Source organism: Lithobates pipiens, unplaced genomic scaffold (assembly GCF_037356315.1).
Source record: "Lithobates pipiens isolate NorthernLeopardFrog02 unplaced genomic scaffold, aLitPip1_a1.2 Scaffold_13, whole genome shotgun sequence".
Taxonomy (NCBI): domain Eukaryota; kingdom Metazoa; phylum Chordata; class Amphibia; order Anura; family Ranidae; genus Lithobates; species Lithobates pipiens.
Window position 1 is genome coordinate 189,042,352 of NW_027507718.1, and position 23,241 is coordinate 189,065,592.

General features: G+C 44.1%; 1 protein-coding gene across 10 annotated transcripts in view; it reads right to left on the reverse strand.

The window, feature by feature from the left end:
- PWWP3A (PWWP domain containing 3A, DNA repair factor) overlaps positions 1–23,241 on the reverse strand; it is a 107,759-nt gene that overhangs the window by 59,431 nt on the left and 25,087 nt on the right. For 6 of the 10 annotated variants that reach the window (XM_077476017.1, XM_077476014.1, XM_077476020.1 and 3 more), the window contains one exon: positions 18,460–18,533. The exons of 2 other annotated variants lie outside the window; for them this stretch is intronic. In XM_077476017.1, coding sequence (XP_077332143.1) covers positions 18,460–18,533 — 74 coding nt within the window. Of the gene's footprint in view, positions 1–18,459; positions 18,534–18,800; positions 18,876–19,737; positions 19,835–23,241 lie in introns of those variants that run through there. 2 more of the 10 variants (XM_077476021.1, XM_077476019.1) reach the window with 2 other exon arrangements.

The following is a 23,241-nucleotide window of genomic DNA, read 5'->3' on the forward strand; positions in this document are numbered from 1 at the left end:
TTTTTTTGATACATTCCAGTATAGTTCTATGCAAGGAAAAAGCAGCAGGCTGTACTTTTTTTTTCCAGAACTGACTGTACTGATGTGAACTATGCCATTGGAAACCATGTAACATAATTTGGCATGTGTTGATCCTGATAGAGAATATGGGGCGTGGCCGGGACATGGCTGAATGAGGACGTGTTGATCCTGAGCTCCCGGCCGTCTCCTATTAGCCCGACCTTGCCGACAATACTGCGGGACATTATACACTCCTCTCGTAAGAGGACAGCCAGGAGACAAGGCAGACTTTCTAAAATCGGCATCACAGACACCCTCCGGTGAAATTAGGAGGCTCCTTCATCTATCCCAGCCTAGCTAGTCGGAGCTAAACATGGCGGCCGCATGAGGAGGTGAGGAGGGGAGCCTGTCTCCAAGCCCTCCCCTACCCCTGATGCGAGATCGCCGCTGGCAGGCTCTTACGGGGGAAGTCCCGCCGGACCACCGTTCTGATGTCGGAGACCCGCCGCAGACCCCCTTCCAGTGTGGTGAGGTGGATGCGGAGCTCCGTGCGCTGCTCCAGGCATTGCCAACCAAGGCAGACATCGGTGCACTTATAGGGACGGTGAAAGCGGCTCACCGGAAGGAGCTGAACGAGGTGAAAGCGGAAGTCTCGGCACTTACCACCCGGCTGGAGACGGGGGAGTCGTCAGTGACGGCCCTGGAGCGGCGGATGTTGGCGGTGGAGCAGCTGCAGGAGTCCCAAGCGGAGTCCCTAATAGAGCAACAGCTCCCTCTTGAGGACATGGAGGACTGGAGCCATAGGAATAACCTGCGGCTCCGTGGCCTTCCAGAAGCAACGGGTGCAGAGGACCTTGCGGACACGACAATTGCGATCTTCCGCGGCATAGCGGGGATCGAGCTGCCAGACAGGGTGGAAATTGACCGAATTCATAGAGCGTTGGGGCCTAGATCATCTGACCCCCTGCGCCCCCGGGATGTCCTGTGTCGGCTGCATCATTTTGCGCACAAGGAGCAGATTATACGCAAGGCCTGGGAGGCTGGGGACCTGGAGTTCGATGGCGCGAGTATCAAAATATTGCCAGATCTCTCCCGTGCGACTCTACAACGCCGCACCATGTTGAAGCCTCTCTTGGACTCGGTAGAGGGGTCACTTACCAATGGGGATACCGGCTCTCTGTGACATTCCGGATCTTTTTTCTTTCGTGGGAGCCGAACCTGTCCCCGTACCAGATTGGCTGACTCTTCTTCCCCGTTCATAGGGACGCTCGTATGTACTGAGACAGGGAAAAGACCCCGGGCCCAGACAGCAGAGGAGCTGATGACAACCATGGGCAACCTCCCGAGAAAAACCTTGCGAGTCTTGATCTACTGACCCACATGGGGACGTTGTTCTCTCTTTTTTGTGCCAAAGTTTCTCACTGACCCCTTGGACAGGTGCAGTGCTCTCTTGATGCCCACACCTGCCTGCATCCTGGCTCCCCATTGACACATTACTGTACCCATTTCTACTTGCTGGTGGGGCATGCAATCTTGTTGGAGTTACCACCCTTTTCCAGGTGACAGGCAGGCTTGGCAGATTGCCCCAGGGGATCTGGATCTGGACTGCCCCCCCGTCTGCCCTACTCGGTCTGCCCCGATGTGATCAAACTTTGCACCCCAGGAATTGGATCTTAGGGGAAGTTTATTGCCCCACATGCACTGCCACCAGGCTCCCTAAAACTTCTGCATTCTGAACTCCTCCTCATCCAACTGCTTGAGAGACTCGTTGAGGACTTTTGGGGTGGACCTCCAGCAGAAGTCCACTTGCACGGGGGCCCCTTGAACCAGCATGCCAGACCCATTTGACTCCTAGGACACTGCGGCCGGCCGTGTCGGCTATTCTGAATGGAGGGGGCCTGACACGGCTGTATCGTGGCGCCGCTGGGGAGATGTGGGAACAGCAAAGATCAATGCTATCCGGATCTGAGGTGCATTTGGGTCGTTGTCTCTATTATCTCATGTGGCTGCGGTAGCTCTCCAGTTCTGGGGGTATGTTGGGCCCGCTAGATCCTAGATTGGGGAGGGGGGGGGGGGCAGCGACCTATGATCGGTGGCTCTGCTGGGGTTTTGTATTCTATATCTCGTTGCCTTTCCAGTTATTCCCGTTTTACTATACTAAGGATAAAGTGCATTGTTATATACTCAGGTTGTGTCAGGGTGTGGGTGGTCGGTCGGGGGCGCGTTGTTCGAGCCCAGTCCTACCCCACCCCCAAATAGGATAGCATATTCCGCCGGGAAGTGCCAATTGGTGCTCCGGGTGGCATATGCCGATATTGATTTGTGTTCGGGGTGAGGTGCTAGACCTTGCCCTTGTTTTCTAACAACAACAAAATTGTTTGCGCGTCTTATCTCCTTTTCTTTTCTATACTTCTTTCTTGCCTCTTACCCTATCCCTCGCTTTTTCTTCCCTTGCTTTAATTCCCATCCCCTCCCTCTTCCCTTCCCACCCCACCCCCCCTTCCCTTTTACTAGGAGATGGCACTGGACAGTCTTAAAGTGTTGTCCCTCAACGCCAAAGGTCTTAATATGCCAGAGAAGAGACGTATATTATTGGATGAACTAAAGAGAGCCCAAGCAGATGTTGCCTTTATCCAGGAGACTCACTTTAAAGACAATAGATTACCATACCTATGAAACCAAATCCAAGGGCGTTTCCATATTGATTTCCAGTAAGGTCCCCTGGTAATGCCAAAGCTCTCTTATAGATCCCTCTGGACGCTAGGTTTTTATTAAGGGCCTGGTGGGTACCGTACAGCTGACACTGGCAGTGCTATATGCCCCTAACGAATACCAAGCGCGTTTCTAGAAGGTGCACTGGAAACACTACAGGGAAGGACAACTAATTCTAGGGGGCGACTTTAACGCCCCGCTGATCCCCTCGGTAGACACTTCGTCGGGCAAAACCTCCATCCCTCTAAACCAACTTAAACGCATGGCTAAGGCGCTTCACAAATTACAACTGACAGACGTTTGGAGACTGCAGCACTCGGGTGAAAGACTATACGTACTACTCCTTCATACACCGGGTAAATACCAGAATACACTACTTCTCGGTCCCCCACACCCAACTGCATGCGGTAGAACATACTCAAATAGGGAATAGGACTTGGTCGGACCATGCACCCATATTTCTAGTCTATACGCTATCCGATACCTCTTCACCCAGACACCGATTCTGGCGTCTTGACGAGAGAGTCTGTTGCAGACCGCAGAAGTACTGACAGAAGTCACCAGGGAATTAGACTATTTTCAGCAGAACGATCAACCAGACTGCAACCCGGGGATCCTGTGGGAGGCCCACAAAACGGTCAACAGGGCATCTTGATTAGACATGGGGCACGTATTAAAAAGAGAATGCAACCAACAGCTCGCCCAACTACTGCAGTCGCTTGCTGGCACTGAGTCTAGGCACAAACATGCCCCCACACAGTCCTCGGAGTCGGACCTGGTGATTCTCAGGACACAGATAAACGAGCTTCTCCATTACAGGGCGAAAGTGGCCTTACAAGTGTGCCGCAGGGTAGTGTATGAATCCGGGGACAAGTGCGGGAAAAACTGTTAGCCAAGACAGTTAGAGAACACAGACTTTCTACATATATCCCTCACATCAATGTCGCAGGATGCCGCAGGGCAGTTTTACCTACGCATATTACGCAGGAGTTTAGAACCTTCTACTCAAACTTGCACAATTTACCGCAGGTGATGGCGTCCCCATTGGAGATGGAGGAGTATGTTGTATCCTCTGGGCTACCGTCCTTAACACCGGAAATTCAAAAAAGAGACTAATGCCACGTACACACGATCGGAATTCCAGCCAGGAAAAAAGACCAATGAGAGCTTTCATCGGAAAATGCGACCGCGTGTATGCTCCATCGGAATTTAGCTGTCGGAATTTCCGCCAGCCAAAAATTGATAGCATGTTCTCAATTTTCCCGACAGAAAAACTTTCTATCGGAAATTCTGATCATGTGTATGCAATTCCGACACGCCAAAAATCATGCATGCTCAGATTCAAATACGAGACAGAAGCTATTGGCTACTGAACTTCCTTTTTCTAGTCCCGTCATACGTGTTGTACGTCACCACGTTATAAACGATCGGAATTTCCGGTGTGTAGGCAAGACAGCTTGAGCCGAATTCCATCGGGAAAACCATCAGAGCTTTTTCCAACGAGAATTCCGATTGTGTGTACGCAGCATTAGACTCCCCTATAACTATGACAGAACTTCAGCAGGCCATTACAAAAATGAAGCCAGGAAAGGGGCCGGGTCCTGACGGGTACACCCTGCAGTACTATAGAACGCTATTCCCGACTCTAGGACAACGTCTTCTAAAAGTATTTAATGCAATCGGGGCGGGAGGGACATTTGCCAGGGACTCTTTGAGTACCCACATTTCAGTGAACCACAAGGATGGGAAAGACCCGGCAGCTTGTGGTAGCCATCGTCCCATTTTGCTGCTGAATGTGGACCTTAAACTGTTCACCAAGATATTGGCAGACCGAATAGCACTACACCTTCAGAAGCTTATACACTTAGACCAGGTCGGTTTTATCCCCTCTAGGGAAGCCAGAGATAGCACTAGAAAGTCCTGAATCTTATACATATTGTGAATTCCAAAAAAAACCTGAGTATATTCCTGAACACAGATGCTGAAAAGGCATTTGACCGGGTTAACTGGTCCTTTATGTTTACAGTTCTGAGACACATTGGGCTAGGGGAGGTGATGCTCAACCGGATCACGGGAATATATTCTAGTCCAACCGCCCGCGTAAAAGCAAACTGAATCTTGTCTGACCCCTTCCGGTTAACAAACGGAACAAGACAGGGGTGCCCATTGCCCCCTCTCTTGTTTGCTCTTACTTTGGAGCCCTTTTTGTCCACGATTAGATCGAACCCGGACATACAAGGGGTGGTAGTTGGTTGGGATCAGTACAAGGTATCTGCTTACACGGACGATATGCTCTTTTCACTGACCAGTCCGGAAGTATCCTTGTCCAATCTACTTAGGGAATTTGAGGTTTATGGGAGGTTGTCCAACCTTAAAATAAACTTTACTAAATCCGAAGCCATGGGGATATCTATACCGACACATGCCCTCCCGATCATACAATCTAACTTTCGGTTACAATGAACATCTTCCACCTTGACATACCTAGGCACGAGCATTTCACCCGACCTGGCACGCATCTATGAGTATTTTTCCCCAGTTACTGGCAAAAACCAAGGTACTCTTGGCGTATAGGGTTACATTCATGGTTTGGGAGAAGTAACCTTTTGAAAATGAGCGTGCTACCCAAATTTCTCCAGTCCCCCCCCCCCCCCCGATTAGAATACCCCCCGTCTATTTAAAAAAAAAAAAAAAAAAAAAAGTACAAGCCCTTTTTGCTTGTTTTGTTTGGGCTGACAAAAAACCATGCATACCTCGTTATCAACTCTCCTTGCCAAAGCATTGTGGAGGATTGGCGCTCCCTGACATCAGACGTTATTATCAAGCGGTGCATATGGGATGAGTATTTGACTGGGGTAGACACCAAGAGTATAAACTATGGGCACAAACAGAACAGCAGGCAAACCTACCCTTGAGTAAAGCACTGTGGTGCTGTGACTCTCTCCCTTCAGAGACAAAATTGCACCCCCTGATAGGGAACACTATAAAACAAAGTCTCCGAGCGATGCTTCGGACTTCTCTAACGAATAAACGTCACCCTTAACCCTGGCAATCCCAGATTTCCCCCGGGGAACTCCTCCACACAATTTCAGGCATTAAGGTACTGTGCGACAGCTGCACATTTTGTGCGATCAGGGGGATGGCCAACTTTGACAGAACTATCGGATCCTGCATGCGCATTCAGACTTCCATTCTGGAATGCATTGCAGGTACATCATTTTCTCCAGGGTATCCCGAACCCTCGTGACTACTCTAGGCTCCTGACCCCTTTCGAAGAACTTGCGGCGGGAAAGGAACTGCTGTCGCAGGTCCTATCCCAGATGTATGCCCTCCTGAACACTCCCGCCCAGACACCAACTTTGCCGTGCATAGCTAAGTGGGAAGTGGAACTTCAAACGCACCTTCACTACGGCCCAGAAACAAAACCTAATTGGTTTCTCCCTCAAATCCTCACTGTGTACAAAAATACAGGAGACCAATTACAAGATCCTGATGAGGTGGTACTTGATGCCTATTTTCTCTGACGCGTCGGAAGTTTGCTGGCGGTGTCACGAGGAAAGAGGAACGATGCTGCACATGTTTTGAGCTTGTCCCCAGTTGACAGCGTTCTGGACTGTGGTGCGCGAGATATCCCAGAAATTCACAGACTTTCAGGTGCCTGATGACCCAGCCTTCTTCCTACTCCATATGTCCACCCTGCCCTCAAAACGCTATAAAAAGTCCATATTGCATCATTTGACCAATGCAGCCAAATCCTGTATCCCTATTTTATGGATGCAGCAACGCCCTCCGACTACAGCGATGTGGTTGAAGAAGGTGGAGGAGATGAATAAAATGGAGGATTTGATACTGTCAGCTCAAAATAGACAAGACGCATATACGAACACCTGGTCCCTATGGAACATATTTATACATTCAGACTAAGGCAAATCACTTCTTAAGGCCTGAGCGATTATAACCTGCCATAGTTTAGATAAGGCAGCCTGATTCTAATATCATGGAAACATTAACAGTTGGGGCACTTGTTCTTCCCTCCGTCCTCCCACCCACTTCTTTTCTTGCTACCCAACTTTCATTCTCTTTCTTTCTTCTTTCCTCCGGTGGCTGCCTCCATATCTATCCAGGGATGGTTTTGTTTATGCAAGTGGACGGACTCTCAGACTCAGGGCAGTTGGTAACTTTACCTTCTCTGTGTTAGAGACACCGGGATGAAGTCGTCAGGTGATAGTTGAACGCATCTTTTATGGATCTTCCCTGTAGCATACTGAACGTATTTAATGTTGTTTGCTGTTGCTAGAACATGTTGTTCAGAGGCTGCGACCTCTACTGCTTAACCACTGTTGTAAGTTTGCCAGGCGCTTGCCCACATTTGAAAAATTCAATAAAAATATATTTGGAAAAAAAAAAGAGAATATCTGTCTACACAGTACAGACAGGGCTAATTACTGCAAACAGCTTCCCAGCCCCCCGATAAAGAAAAACTAAAAGTAGAATTTTTCCTTGCTGGAAGTTCCAGAGGAGAGAGCATTTAAAAAAATTAAGCTGGAATTTTTAAATTGGCAAGTTAATGGGGACATGTGACAAATTAAAAAAAGTCTGCATCAGCCACAGTTTTCTGCAAAAGTTGAAAAATTCTTTCAAGTTACCTTATTTAACATTTCTGTACTTGCTGTAAAAAAAAAAAAAATCTTTAAATCCATTGAGGGACACAGAAATCCAGAAACAGTCATGTTATACTGCCACTTACAGGAGGTTGGGACACTGGCAAACAATTGTAAGTCAATCCTTCTTGAAAGCAGGACCAAACAGAGGGGAGGGACCTGTATTATCCAATAGACTTGAAGAAAAAACATTTTACAGTAAATACAATAATTTTCTCCATTGCCCAGAGGGACCTGGGAATTCAGAAGCAGCTCGTTGTCTAAAAGCAGCCCAACTAAGACGGTGGACTAAAGCAATTGACAGACCCAATCTACCCCAGGATCAGAGCAGAATCCTCAGGCAAGGAGCAATCACACTAATAAGATTGCTGGTAATGGGACAGAAGAAGGGGTTCTCAAGTGCTAAACACTTACCCAGCAATGTGAAAACCATTAGTTGAGGGGATCCCGGTGGTGATGTCTTATCTCTATGACAAGTAGTCTAGTCAGGAATAACACTCCAGTGTCTGGTGTAGGGACCACGTCCCCCTACCGTGCAGCAGGCAGAGTTCCCAAACCAAGGAATATCCTGCAGCAGCAATTTCCAAAAGAGGTCAGGCCAAAATACGAACCTACATAAAGGATACCTGACAAGTCTAAAAGTCTGCTCTTGGGAACCAGATAGAATTCCCTAGCAGGGGGATATAGCCAGCAGAGATCCTCCCAGTGAAGGGAATTTTTTTTTTTTTTTTAATAATATATAGAGATAGATAGATAGGGAAGAGAAAAAGAACTGAGGAGTCCACAGAAGAGGGGGAGAGATTGTACTAGAAAGGTATTTCCCAACTATCCCAGAAACCTCAAGAGAGGAAGACAGAGAAACATATTTGACAGATATTTCCCTTGACATGGAGCTGACTTCTCTAGCGAGACCGCGAGGTAACCAGGCCCACTCAGTGGTGGCTCAAAAGTTACCAGTATCAGACCTAGGAAGCCACATCTTGAGGTTTGCAGATAATAGGACCCACAGAAGAACTCAGATGGCAAGAATGCCATAAACTGATAGTTCTGGGGAGGGTCTTCTAAGTGCCACAATGGATATGCCATGAAAAAAAAAAAGACCAAAAAAAACAAAAACAAAAAAACCCCAACCCTTTCGCCTTTACAACCACTTAAATTGACCTCCAATTCTATCAGCCTCCAGCTTCTCTGGGTTCAAATGCTAATCTTCCCTGCACAGAGCCCTTAAAGTGATACTAAAGTTTATTTTTTAATTTTTTTTAGTTGAAAAAACAAACATGTTATACTTACCTGCCCTGTATAGTGGTTTTGCACTGAGCAGTCTAGCAGTTACCTTCTCGGGCAACTCCCTACTGTTGAGTGCCCCCACAGCAAGCAGCTTACTATGGGGACAGGTGAGCCAAGCCACAGCGCCCTGTGTCCACACGGAACCGTGGCCCAGCCCCTCCCCCATTCCTCTCATTAGTTGACTGACTTTGATAGCAGCAGGAGCCAATAAGGCCACGCTACTGTTTCAGCTAATCAAGAAGGGAGTCCCGGGCAGCCGAGACACTCCTGCAACATTGCTGGGTCTAGGCGAGTATTTTGGGGGGCTGCTGTACAAAAAAAAAAAAAAAAAACACAAAACACACACACGTCTTTGTGCAAGGGTTTTACACAGCAGCTACAATCTTCTGTGGTAGGGACACTCTGAAGGCAGGAGGGCCAGCATAGCAAGCCGCCTGATAAGGGGGCACTTGTGTGGGCTCGATCTCCAGCCGCACTGTGTGCATGGGTTGACACGCACAGCTTAGCTCAGACTCGCTCCCCACAGGCTGGGAAGGACAGCAGCAGGAGCCAATGGCTTACACTACTGCATCTGAGTCCAGTGAGGGGGAGAGGGAGCAGTGCTGCTGCTTTCAGGCCCAATGCTAAATCAAGATCGGGATGAGGTAAATATACAAAAGGGAGCTGATCTCAGATTATTTTTTTTACCTCAACTGCTTCAGCCCCAGAAGATTTTACCCCCTTCCTGACCAGAACACTTTTTGCAATTTGGCACTGCATCGCTTTAACTGACAATTGCGCGGTCGTGCAACGTTACACCAAAACAGTCTGTTTTCCCCCTACAAATAGAGCTTTCTTTTGGTATTTGATCACCACTGCGGTTTTTATTTTATATATAAAAAAAACACATTTTTTTTCCTCAGTTTAGGCCGATATACTGTATTCTTTTACATATTTTGGGGGGAAATAAATGAGTCTCAATAAGCGTATATCGATTGGTTTGTGCAAAATTTATAGCGTCTACAAAATAGGAGATAGATTTATGGCATTTTTTTTTTTAAATTAGTAATGGCAGCGATCTGCGATTTTTATCATGACCGACCTTATGGCAGACACATCGGACACTATTTTGGGACCATTGTCATTTATACAGAGATGAGTGCTATAAAAATGCACTGAATACTGTGTAAATGACACTGGCAGGGAAGTGGTTAAACACTAGGGTGCGATCAAGGGGTTAAGTGTGTCCTAGGGAGTGATTCTAACTCGGGAGGAGATGAGCTACCACTGACATGACAGCAATCACTGCTCTCGATGACAGGGAGCTGTAGATCCCCATCACGTCACAAGGCAGAATGGGGAAATTCCTTGTTTACGTCATCTCTCTGTTCTGCGGCTGTGACGCGATCTCGGGACACCAGCGGACGTAGGTCCGCTGGTACACTGTACGCCGCAGGTGCTCACCCACTAGCCCCACCAATTAAAAGGGGACGTACAGGTACGCCCATTTGCCCACCTCTGCCATTGTATCAATGTATTTCTGAGTGCAGCGGTCGGAAATTGGAACTAAACCCACATAAAAAAAAAAAAAAAAAAAAAAAAAAAAAAAACAAACACACTCAACACACTTTTCTTTCACTCATGGCTAGTGTTCGGAAGCCATGATCAGTGTTTACTCTTTTTAAAATCATAATTCAAAAAACAAAAACCCCTAATGATGGACTTTTTTTACTCTACTATACTTTTTTTTACTTGGTACGTGCCTAAAAAGTATATTAGAGCCTTGAGGCGATTCAGTTCGCTTTGTAGCGCTATACAAATGATTCATTCATAAAAAAAAAAAAAACATTATTTATTGATTATAAAGTGTCATAAAAACATATAACATAGAAAATACATTTACGTAGAAGTCGCCACTGTACATACAAGTGAACTATGATACTCGCGCACCCGAGGTGTTTCGGAGTAAAAAATAATACCTCGTTCCTGAGTGGTGTGCATTTTAAACAAGAGAAATGTTCTATTCAAAAAAATATAAAATAACCCCAGTGGACATGTGCAGTCCACTGGAGAAGCTTGCTGTGTCAGCGGGTGGAGTAGACGTGGCCCCGCTCAGACGTGCGCATTTACTTTTTTTTTTATTTTAATAAAATAACTAAAATCAATTTAACCAATTGATTTTTAAATTCTTTATTATAGCCATGATCAACCATTATACATTTCATTACCAGCACTCTATTGCTGACTTCAGCGGTCACTCTCAGGTATATATATTTTCTCTTATTTTTTTGAAAAATAATTTCAATACAAATAATAGATGTACTGTGTACATAAATATAAGCCCAAAAGATAATATGTGAGGTAAAACTCTCCCTTCATTTTAAAAAAAATTATATAATTTTGTTTTGGTACTTTACAGGACTGGCTGTTTGTGCCCCAGTGTGTTGCCCTCGTTGGGGGCCATGAGAAGGCTTGGGGCGTTTTTTTATTAGCTGCCCACCTTTTGGTTTAATTTGGCTCAGACATCTAATACAACGCTATTATGAGCTTTTGAAGCTATAAAACTGCTTGGTATACCTGTTCCACTGTCTGTTGTTTTTAAACACAATATCATAGAATGTTACCCTAAGACGTAAGTGAAATATGTGAAACTTAAAACATTGTATTTCTGCATAATTTTGTATATTTTTTTTTTGTTTCAATATATCAACATATGTTGTTTATATTTTTTTAAATAGAAAATTTCTCTTGTTCAAAATGCACACCCCTGAGGAAGGAGGTATATTTTTTTACTCCAAAACACATCGGGTGCAAGAGTATCATAGTTTGCTGTATGTACAGTGGTGACTTCTATGTAAAATGTATTTTCTATGTTATATGTTTTTATGACACTTTATAATCAATAAATCGTTTTTTGTACTCTACTATACTTTACTTGGTACGTGCCTAAAAAGTCCATTAGGGGTTTTTGTTTTTTTGAATTTTATTACTGATGTGGCACAAAAAATTGTCATTCTATACAAATTTCTTTTTAAAATCATAATGGCAATAGTAAGTACCCAAATGACCCTGATAAAAAGGTTTACATACCCTGGTGATTTTGGCCTGATAACATGCACACAAGTTGACACAAAGGGGTTTAAATGGCTATTAAAAAAAAAGTAACCATCCTCACTTGTGATCTGTTTACTTGTAGTGTGTGTGTGTGTGTGTGTGTGTGTGTGTGTGTGTGTGTGTGTGTGTGTGTGTGTGTGTGTGTGTGTGTGTGTGTGTGTGTGTGTGTGTGTGTGTGTGTGTGTGTGTAAAAAAGGTCAATGAATTTCTGGACTCCTGACAGACCCTTGCAACTTCTATGCAGTGCTGCACTGTTTCTGGATTGTGAGTCATGGGGAAAGCAAAATAATTGTCAAAGGATCTGCGGGAAAAGGTAGTTGGTCTGTATAAAAACAGGAAAGAGATGTAAAAAGATATCCAAAGAATTGAGAATGCCAATCAGCAATATTCAAACTAATCAAGAGGTGGAAAAAGGGGTTCTGTTGAAACGAAACCACAGTCAGGTAGACCAACTAAAATTTCAGCCACAACTGCCAGGAAAATGGTTTGGGATGCAAAGAAACACCCACAAATAACTTCAGGTAAAATACAGGACTCACTGAAAAAAAACATGTGGTGTGGCTGTTTCAAGATGCACAACAAAGGAGGCACTTGATGAAAGATGGGCTGCATGGTCGACTCGCCAGAAGAAAGACATTACTACGCAAATGCCAAAAAAGTATCCAGCTTACAATACGCCAAACAGCACAGAGACAAGCCTCAAATCTTCTGGCACAAAGTCATTTGGAGTGAGGAGACAAAAATGTTGCTTTTTGGAAACAACCATAAATGCTACTGTGAAACACGGAGGTGGATTGCTGATGTTTTGGGGGATGTGTGAGCTACAAAGGAAAAGGAAATATGGTCAAAATTGATGGCAAGATTAATGCAGTATGTTACAGTATGAGGAACATTTGCATTCATCAGGCAGGAAGCTGCTCATGGAACGTACTTGGACAATCCAACATGACAATGATCCAAGACGCAAGGCCAAGTCGACCTGTCATTGGCTACAGCAGAATAAATTGAAGGTTCTGCAGTAGCAATCTCAGACTCCTGACCTCAATATCATCAAACCACTCTGGGGAGATCTCAAAACGCTCAGTTCATGCAAGACAGCCAAAGAATTTACAGGAACTGGAGGCATTACTTGCCATGATGATTTCAGAAAGTAAACACAGTTGATTGATAATAAATGGCTTCAGCCAAACACCAACCATAAGTGAAAGAAAAGTTTTTGTTGTATTATTCATATTCTCTGAAAAATGGCCAAGAAATAAAATTCTGCCAGGGTGTGTAAACTTATGAGCACAACTGTATGTAGTAAAGCATGCTTGTTATACTCCCTGTGGAACTTAAATGGGGTTAATCCTCTGCTCATGTAAAAAGGCTGTTTGATCTTGTAAGCACAGATTCTGCTCCTCTTCCCACTCGGCAAGAGTCTTTGCAGATCTACTATATATGTAGTCTTTTCTTGACCCATTTTTCGTGGGACTTATACAGCATTTGACAATTATAACGAATATATCAAAAGATTTTTCTATGTATTATTGTGTATGGTTGATGTAATTATCCTTTATTTTATTTGTCAATATCCGAACCTATGTAATGGACACACTGTTCACATGTTTTTGTGTACATTAATGTAATCACATTTATTGATTATAATTTTTTTATGTATTTTCTAGTTCATTTATATACTGTAAATACTCCTGAAGAAGCTGAACAAGCGAAACATGTAGAGTGGTATATTATGGAATGATCAGTTGTGAAACTATAAACTGTATTCATTATGTTAATAATATCAGTGCTTTTATTGTTTGTAAATAAAAAATTTTTTTTAGTTTGAGCACAGTGCTTGTGTGACCCTAACCAACCTATAGTTTAGCACCTTAAAAGTCCCGGGGTTTTGTTTCACAACCCGTGCCCCCTCCCGTTTTGAAAATAGGGGATAGTTTTATTGCATTTTTATTTATTAGTAATGACGCCGATCTGCGATTTTTATCAGGACTACGACATTATGGCAGATCGGACACTTTAGACACCATTTTGGGACTATTGCCATTTATACAACGATTAGTGCTATAAAAAATGCATTCATTACTGTGTAAATGACACTGGCAGTGAAGGGGTTAACCCCTAGGCGGAGTTGAAGGGGTTAAGTGTGTCCTGGGGAGTGATTCTAACTGAGGGGGCTGGGCTTCGACACACAGGACAGTGATCACTGTTCGATGACAGCAGTGATCTCTGTCCTGTCACTAGGCAGAACAGGGAAATGCTTTGTTTACAAAAGCATCTCGCCATTCTTCCTCTCCGTAAAACATTCCGCACCCGGTGGAAGACTCCGGCTGACCCACGGTCAGAGACCGCGGTGAGCGTGCGCCCGCAACACAGCTTCTTAAAAAGGGGACGTACCTGTACGCCCTTTCGCCTTCCAGTGCCATTCTGCAGATGTAAATCAGCTTGCAATGGTCGGCAAGCGATTAAGGTAAAACAAAAAATAAAGTCTTTAGAATCACCTAGTTCTACTGCCCAGAACTACATTTCCAATGGCGCATTGCTCCTCACACATCCACAAGCTCTCAGGCACTTAGTAACACCTATGAACAATTAAATGAGATGTATGTGTGCTGCACTGTTTACTGACATGTAAACAAATAATGCATTCTGTATGCAGGCCAACTAATCGGTAATGAAAAAATAGTTGACAACTATTTAATTATCGATTAGAATAGATTATGGCGATTAGTTGTTTCAGTCCTAGCAGAGACTGATGCTGCTGGAGGACACTGAAGGATCAGGTCCTTACTAGGAGAAGTAGGGACTGGTCTTTGTCCAAATTGTAAATCAAAAAGGTCCCTCAGAAGAGTGCTAGGTAAGGAAGTATCAATTACTGTAGGAAGCAATCAAATCTACCCTGTAGGGAGGGGTTTGGGTCCAAATGGCATTTTACTCCTATGGAAACGTTCCTACCAGAGTAGGATTCATAGGTCCCAGGGTTCAGGGCACCCAGACAACCATAAGAAGATACAGATTGATATCCACTGATATCAGAAGGGGGAAGTGGGGTAGCTAAAGGAGAACTCAAGGGACTAAACTGAAGACCACAGGGGCTGACTTGGGCAACCAAATGCAAGGAAAGTAAAGTACCCAAAGACCCAGCAGGACCAACAGCCCCCATACTGGTGGAAGAAGGCTAAAAAGAGAAATGTTAAATGATCTTTGGCTTTGAACCACATCACCTGAGAGATAGAGTGTGTGGTGGGCTCTACATTTTTATGTGCTGCTACTGCTGTAATGGGTGAAGGAGTCATTGGTAATGGCTATATCAAGGGCAAAGAAGACTTTACTTGAAGGAGTACAGGTTCGTTGGTCGATATTTAACAAACCTACATGATTGAAAACCAAGATCCCAGACATCCCTTGTAGATCTGAGTCATCTGCAGGTGGCTCAAAAACAGCTTCTCCAGGAGACTGTGGGGACTCAGAACGTAATGTTAACAAGGGCTTTGGGCACATTTTGAGTTAGAGGCTCAGAAAGGTCAGAAATTCTAGGAATTGCACCAAAATGTGCTTGGAGACGATTGCGCCAGCAGTTGAGCACTAAGACAAAAAGCCCAAGGTGGACATGGAGGTCCTTGTGGACCTGCCTGAAGGAGCAGAAGATGAAGAGAACCCAACAATTATAGGGAGAGATTCAACATTAAAGGTTTGAAATTTCACAATATGCACCACCTCCTTAGAATTCAAAAATATTACCAGAGGCAAATATGGAATTTGAAGGTGCAGACAGTCAATAGAAATTGATATTAGAAAAATATATAATATTAAAACAAAACAAAGAAAAAAAATTTTCTTTTTTTTTTAATACTAAAAGAAAAAAGGAAGAAGAGCACACTAGAGCTCAGTGGCAGCTATACAAAAGAATAGATGCCTCTACATGATTTACCACAATTGTGGCTTCTTCTGGAGCTTTTGTAGGACCTTATTACATTACCACTAAAACACAAGACATAAAACAAAATTATAAAGCGATAAAAACCTAAAAAAAGGTTTCTATCAAATTCAATAAATCTCGTATTTACATGATTAACAAAACATATGGATCATCGGATGCATGCACTCTCACCCCTTTAAGAAGGCCACAGTTCCAAGGAATCCTCAGAACCACCAAGAGCTCTGACAAGGTGTCCGTGTACAGAAAATAACTCTGTATTCACACCTGCAAGACCATATAATTAATATCACCCAATTTGATCATTTTCCACTTAAATAGAATCAGCTTTAACCTACCCTATTATATCAGGAAGTTTGAGAGTTCCATTAGTTGCCACATGGGACTAGATCACCACTCTGATGCCACTAAAATAAGGTTCTTCACCTTGGAATAGATCTCCCTGAACGAAAGAGGGGGCGGTGTAGACAAATTGATGTTACAATGAAAAACAAAATGGATTTTTAATTTGTCTGCCATCAAGCATCCGGGGCTCAATGATGCATTAAGTTTCAAAATGTTTCTATAGTGCCGGTGTACAATGTAAGAACTACTGGTACTTAGGGGACACTCTGCTCTTCTGTATATAATAAATGCATTTCCCCCCCCCCTTTTTCTATCCTAGTATTCAGCTTTAATCATGTTTCCATAAATTAAGGGGGCAAATGTAATGGTCATTTCATATCTGTTGTACAAAATAAGTGTTTTTAATAAATCACATTTTCAAATTGTTTTTCTGCAAGGATATTTGGATGGTTTGCACCCCTTATTCTCGATTTAGGTCTTTGATATCCATTTTATATCTGGATGCGGCCTAAGTGAGGGGCCTCTATATTACAGTATTTGGGCCGATTTTACCAACATAGGCTATTCTGACTATGGGGCAGCTTGCCCTTAGAAATAATCCAGTGGGTATTCACATATGTCAATTTCCTTCACTGGATTGTCAATGCCCTTTTTTGCATGACAGTCACCCATTTAGGATGTTTTTTGATCCTGGTGGTCATTTGGATGGTTAAGGGAACACAAGCAACTGTGGTAAACTTGGATTGTGGCCTTCTCTTTTCCCTTTTTAGTCTATCAAAACACTGCAGTGTTCATTTTGAACACTAGGTGGTGTTTTGTGAAGCATTTCTGGTCTCTGTAATTACAGCTGGGAAGGAAGGACGTTTCAAGATGGCTGCAGCGGCTTCATGTCAGCACAGCTTATCCTTCCCCACGATTCCAGACAAATCTGGTCTGACTTTGTTGATTATGACTGTCACCGTATAGCAGATATTTAGGAGGTGGCACTTGCCAAATGTAAATTTTACATTTCAGGATCGCACAACTGTGAGCCAAGTGTTTGGCTTGGGGCTGAGGCATCATTGATCTAAATGGATGAGTATGACCTGTGGTGCCGCCTGCCAAATGCTGCAGCCCGAGCTAAACATTGGTGTAACGTGAAGCAAAACATGACCACGGAAAGTGTACATTCTTCTCAGTCTGTAATGTTAGCACTCTGGTAGGAGCTGCCTATTTTTACTTCCCTCCGGCCACCAGTCTGAAAGAGCCCTAACTCATTAAAGTGGTTCTAAATGCAGAAGTTTTTTTTTTTATCTTATGCATTAAGATAAAAAGAACCTGTGTGCAGCAACCCAGACACCCCCCCCCCCCCAAATACATACCGAGCCAGCAATGTTGCACAAGAGGCTTGGCTGTCCGGGACACTCTCTCCTCCTTGGCTGGGACAGCAGCGGGTTCCGTTGGCTCCAACTGCTGTCAGTCAGTGAGCCAATGAGGAGAAAGAATGTGCGGGAGCAGGCTCTGTGTCTAAATGAACACACAGCAGCAACTCAGCTGCCCCCATAGCAAGCTGCTTGCTGTGGGGGCATTTGGCAGGGGTCAAATGAACCGGCGAGAGACAAGATGAGCAGGATCTGGGCTGCTCTGTGCAAAACCATTACACAGAGCAGGCAAGTATAACATGTTTGATATTATTAAACAAAAAAAAAAAACAGACTTTAGCATCACTAAGTTATCAGAGATAAGGTCATACTTGATCCTGCCACAGCTCTGAAGCCAGAATGTGCTCTGTAGCGAACAGTACACAAAGGTCTTGAAAGCGCCATAATGCAGAACCCACTCCTCGAAATGTTAATATCTATGATAGTTCCACAATGTTCCAGGGTGTCCAGGTACAGTATCCAAAGCAGTTTCTGAGGATATGCCAATCAGAATGGCTGCTATGTAGAAACCAGCTTGGACGACGACGTGGGAATGATTGAAATCAGAGAAAAAAAAAAAAACTAACAAGAAAATAAAGCATGCTGTGTAGCGATGGGGTTACTAAGGGGCCAGCTTACAACTTTTTCGGTTTGGCAGTGTCCCAACCTCCTGTAAGTGGCAGTATAGCCCGTTTACAAATTTCTATGTCCCGCAATGAAAGACAAAATTATATATATATATATATATATATTCTCATACTAAACAGTGATTTTTGAAAACAGCGTCCCCAAAAATTTGCACATTCCTTCCTTTAACAGGAAAGCAAATGGTAAACTATGTCTAGCAGCTCTATATAGGTGGTAGTCCACTTTGTTTACATAGCATAATCCAAAAACCACACAAAAAAAATAAAAAAAAAATATAGTATCATCTCCACTTTGGAGTAACTGGCTAATGAATGTTGGAAAAGAGAGATAAGCCTAGCACTGTGTGATGCATTTTAAAAAACTGGAAAATATACTTAACTGTTTAAGCTCTTCAAAGATTTCTACTTGTAATTTGCTGTTCTTGGATAAAGGTCCCTTGAATTTAGTTAAAACCTTAAATCATTAGGGAAACAAAAAAAAAAAAAAAAAACACAAATACATCTTTACATATACCAGAAACAGGGCTTAAAAACACAAATATGTGAACAATCACTTCCTATTATGTAAAGTGCACTGGGTAATAATACACAAGAACAAATTACATTTAAAAGCTCATAGCTTAGCCTGTTTTCTCATAAAAACAAGTTAGATGTATTTCAAGCATGTTTTAAAGTAAAACTTGCACCATATATGACAAATGTTAAAGTGGAACTCCAATACCATCACTTTTTGCTTGAACAGTGGGAGATTGTCAGAACACGACAGGCTTTTAGAGTTTTGGTTTCGTATTCGTTAGGATTCAAATAACCATTTTTAGGATTTCAAAATGTATTATTTTTGTTGCAGGCTCAAATTGTGACCTAAATAAAAAAAAAAAAAAAAAAAGGGCTCAAAGCCTCATACAAATGCACAAGTATTCCCAAGTATTAAAACGAATAATCCGCCATGCCAGGTCCATTCACAGCTTTGCATGATACCACACAACTAGTACATAATATAATGTGTGTGTGATATAGAAATATATATACACATACATACACACACACACACACACACCTGGATAGAAAACTGGTTACAGAAGTGTGTCCAGAGGGTGGTGATAAATAGTGAATTTTCTGAATGGTCTGGGAGTTGTGAGCGGAGCGCTATTGTGCTCTGCTCTAGGACCAAGTCTGTTTAATTTGTTCATAAACAATTTGAAAAACAAAGATTAAAAGGGCAACAATTCTGATAAGGGAGCTGGAGGATCTCCATTATGAGAAACTAACATACATTAAACCCATTCTCCCCGGAGAAGAGCCTCTGAGGCTCGGTTCACACTGCCGCAACCTGGGATCCCACTTGTGAGACTCCAAGTCGTATGACATGTGAAATCTACTTCAAAGCGACTTCTATTTGACTTGTGCCCATAGACTTTCATGGAAGTTGCCTCCAAGTCGGATCCTTATCTTAATTGATGTGATTTGGATCTGACATTACAGGAAGATTACCCAGAGATTCCCTGAAGCTGCTGCGAAATTGCCTGGCAAAGTCATGCGGACTTTCAGGTCACGGCAGTGTGATACTAAACACACATAGTTTAATTTACATTTTCCCTTATATTTCTGTATTTGGATGATGGCACAGTAATTATTTAAATAAAAAAAAATCCAAGTACCTCCTTCCTATGAGATAGAGCCGTCACGTGACCCAGATCTTTCCCAGCCTGTCTGCAGGGAAACAGTGGCAGGAGGAGCTTCTAGTCCTCTGCTGCTGGTCACATGTTTTAAAGAAAAAAAAAATAAATAATAAAAAAAAATAAATAAAAAAAACACGCTTTGAAATACAGTGGAAGAATAAATAAAATCAGTAAACCATTTTAAATTGGCATACAAATACAGCTTTGCATGATACCACACAACTAGTACATAATATAATGTGTGTGTGATATAGAAATATATATACACATACATACACACACACACACACACACCTGGATAGAAAACTGGTTACAGAAGTGTGTCCAGAGGGTGGTGATAAATAGTGAATTTTCTGAATGGTCTGGGAGTTGTGAGCGGAGCGCTATTGTGCTCTGCTCTAGGACCAAGTCTGTTTAATTTGTTCATAAACAATTTGAAAAACAAAGATTAAAAGGGCAACAATTCTGATAAGGGAGCTGGAGGATCTCCATTATGAGAAACTAACATACATTAAACCCATTCTCCCCGGAGAAGAGCCTCTGAGGCTCGGTTCACACTGCCGCAACCTGGGATCCCACTTGTGAGACTCCAAGTCGTATGACATGTGAAATCTACTTCAAAGCGACTTCTATTTGACTTGTGCCCATAGACTTTCATGGAAGTTGCCTCCAAGTCGGATCCTTATCTTAATTGATGTGATTTGGATCTGACATTACAGGAAGATTACCCAGAGATTCCCTGAAGCTGCTGCGAAATTGCCTGGCAAAGTCATGCGGACTTTCAGGTCACGGCAGTGTGATACTAAACACACATAGTTTAATTTACATTTTCCCTTATATTTCTGTATTTGGATGATGGCACAGTAATTATTTAAATAAAAAAAAATCCAAGTACCTCCTTCCTATGAGATAGAGCCGTCACGTGACCCAGATCTTTCCCAGCCTGTCTGCAGGGAAACAGTGGCAGGAGGAGCTTCTAGTCCTCTGCTGCTGGTCACATGTTTTAAAGAAAAAAAAAATAAATAATAAAAAAAAATAAATAAAAAAAACACGCTTTGAAATACAGTGGAAGAATAAATAAAATCAGTAAACCATTTTAAATTGGCATACAAATATACATTTGAAATTAAATCTTTACTATTTTGTGGAAAACATAATATGGGAACATTTCTACCAGTCACAGGCCCTACAGCCTATGGGTTAGAATAAGAGGGAAGTAAATCAAGATGTACTATACCACCCCCACTGTGTTTAGCTGGTTAGTGGGCACGGAGGAGGGAGGGAGTGGCCTGTCATTTACCACTGTGTACACATCCACGTGTGACTCTATAGGTCACATGGGCTGTTCAGATGTGAGATGGGAGTAAATGTTCAGCATAGAAACTCACTGAAAACTGAGCATGTTTAGAGCTGCCTTAACCACTTGCCGACCGCCTCACGCCGATGTACGTCGGCAGAATGGCACGGGCAGGCATAAGCACGTACATGTACGTGCTTTGCCTCCCGCGGGTCGGGGGCCCGATCGGGCCCCCGCCCGGTGCCTGCGGCGGTCGGTTTTCGTTCGGGAGCGATCCCGGACGAGGGGACGGCCATTCATTCATGGCCACCCCCTCGCGATCGCTCCCGACGAATGGAAATCCCCGGTGACATCACTTCCTCTCCTGTAATGTAAACACAGGAGAGGAAGTGATGTATTCTCTCCTCCGTGTCGGTATTTTTCGTTCCGACACGGAGGAGAGCGGATCAGTGAGTTGCACCAACACATCCCACACACAGTAGAACATGCCAGGCACACTCACACCCCCCCTTTACCCCCCGATCACCCCCCCAATTACCCCTGCCCCCCAGTCACAGTGACACCAATGTCATTTTTTTTTTTTTTTTTTTTTTTTTTTTTTGCATTGGTGTCATTTGTGACTGTAATAACTGTTAGGGCAGTTAGGGTTAGCCCCCTTTAGTTCTAATGTACCCCCCTAACCCCCCCAATAAAGGTTTAACCCCGTGATCACCCCCCGTCGCCAGTGTCACTAAGGCTGGGTTCACATTGCAGCGGTTTATGAGAACGAATGTGATTCGCACCGCACTGCAGTGCAAATCACATCCGATCTCTGTGCGATTCGAGTTCAGCCATTCGCCGCACCCGCCGCACCCGCCACACCCGCCGCACCCGCCGCAAATTCGCACGGGACCCTTTTTTTGGCCCGCAGCAGAATCGGATCGCATGGGTGTTCACACCATGCGATCCGAGTTTGCAGATCGCACTGCGATATGCGAACTGATCTGGGGGTGTCAGTAACATTTCACTGACACTCCCAGCAGTTCGCATAGGGCAGTGTGAACTGCCGCCGGGAGGCATGCGATGCGGGAACCCGCCGCGGATTCGCGGCGTTTCCGCATCGCTCCAGTGTGAACCCAGCCTAATAAGCGATCATTTTTCTGATCGCCGTATTAGTGTCACAGGTGACGCTAGTTAGGCAGGTAGGTATTTAGGTTCGCCGCAGCTTTTTATAGCGCTAGGGACCCCCATATACTACCGCATAAAGCCCCCTGATTGCCCCCTAGTTAACCCTTTCACCAGTGATCACCATATAACTGTTACAGGTGACGCTGGTTGGTTAGTTATTTTTTTATAGTTTCAGGGCACCCGCCATTTATTACCTAATAAAGGTTTAACCCCCTGATCACCCGGCAGGTGTCATTTGTGACTAATAACTGTTAGGGCAGTTAGGGTTAGCCCCCTTTAGTTCTAAGGTACCCCCCTAACCCCCCCAATAAAGGTTTAACCCCGTGATCACCCCCCGTCGCCAGTGTCACTAAGGCTGGGTTCACATTGCAGCGGTTTATGAGAACGAATGTGATTCGCACCGCACTGCAGTGCAAATCACATCCGATCTCTGTGCGATTCGAGTTCAGCTATACAGATAGTATGGCTGAATTCGTGTCGCACCCGCCGCACCCGCCGCAAACTCGCACGGGACCCTTTTTTTGGTCCGCAGCAGAATCGGATCGCATGGGTGTTCACACCATGCGATCCAAGTTTGCAGATCGCACTGCGATATGCGAACTGATCTGGGGGTGTCATTAACATTTCACTGACACTCCCAGCAGTTCGCATAGGGCAGTGTGAACTGCCGCCGGGAGGCATGCGATGCGGGAACCCGCCGCGCATTCGTGGCGTTCCCGCATCGCTCCAGTGTGAACCCAGCCTAATAAGCGATCGTTTTTCTGATCGCTGTATTAGTGTCACAGGTGACGCTAGTTAGGCAGGTAGGTATTTAGGTTCGCCGCAGCTTTTTATAGCGCCAGGGACCCCCATATACTACCGCATAAAGCCCCCTGATTGCCCCCTAGTTAACCCTTTCACCAGTGATCACCATATAACTGTTACAGGTGACGCTGGTTGGTTAGTTATTTTTTTATAGTTTCAGGGCACCCGCCATTTATTACCTAGTCTCACTAGTGTACCCCTAAATTTAGGGGTGT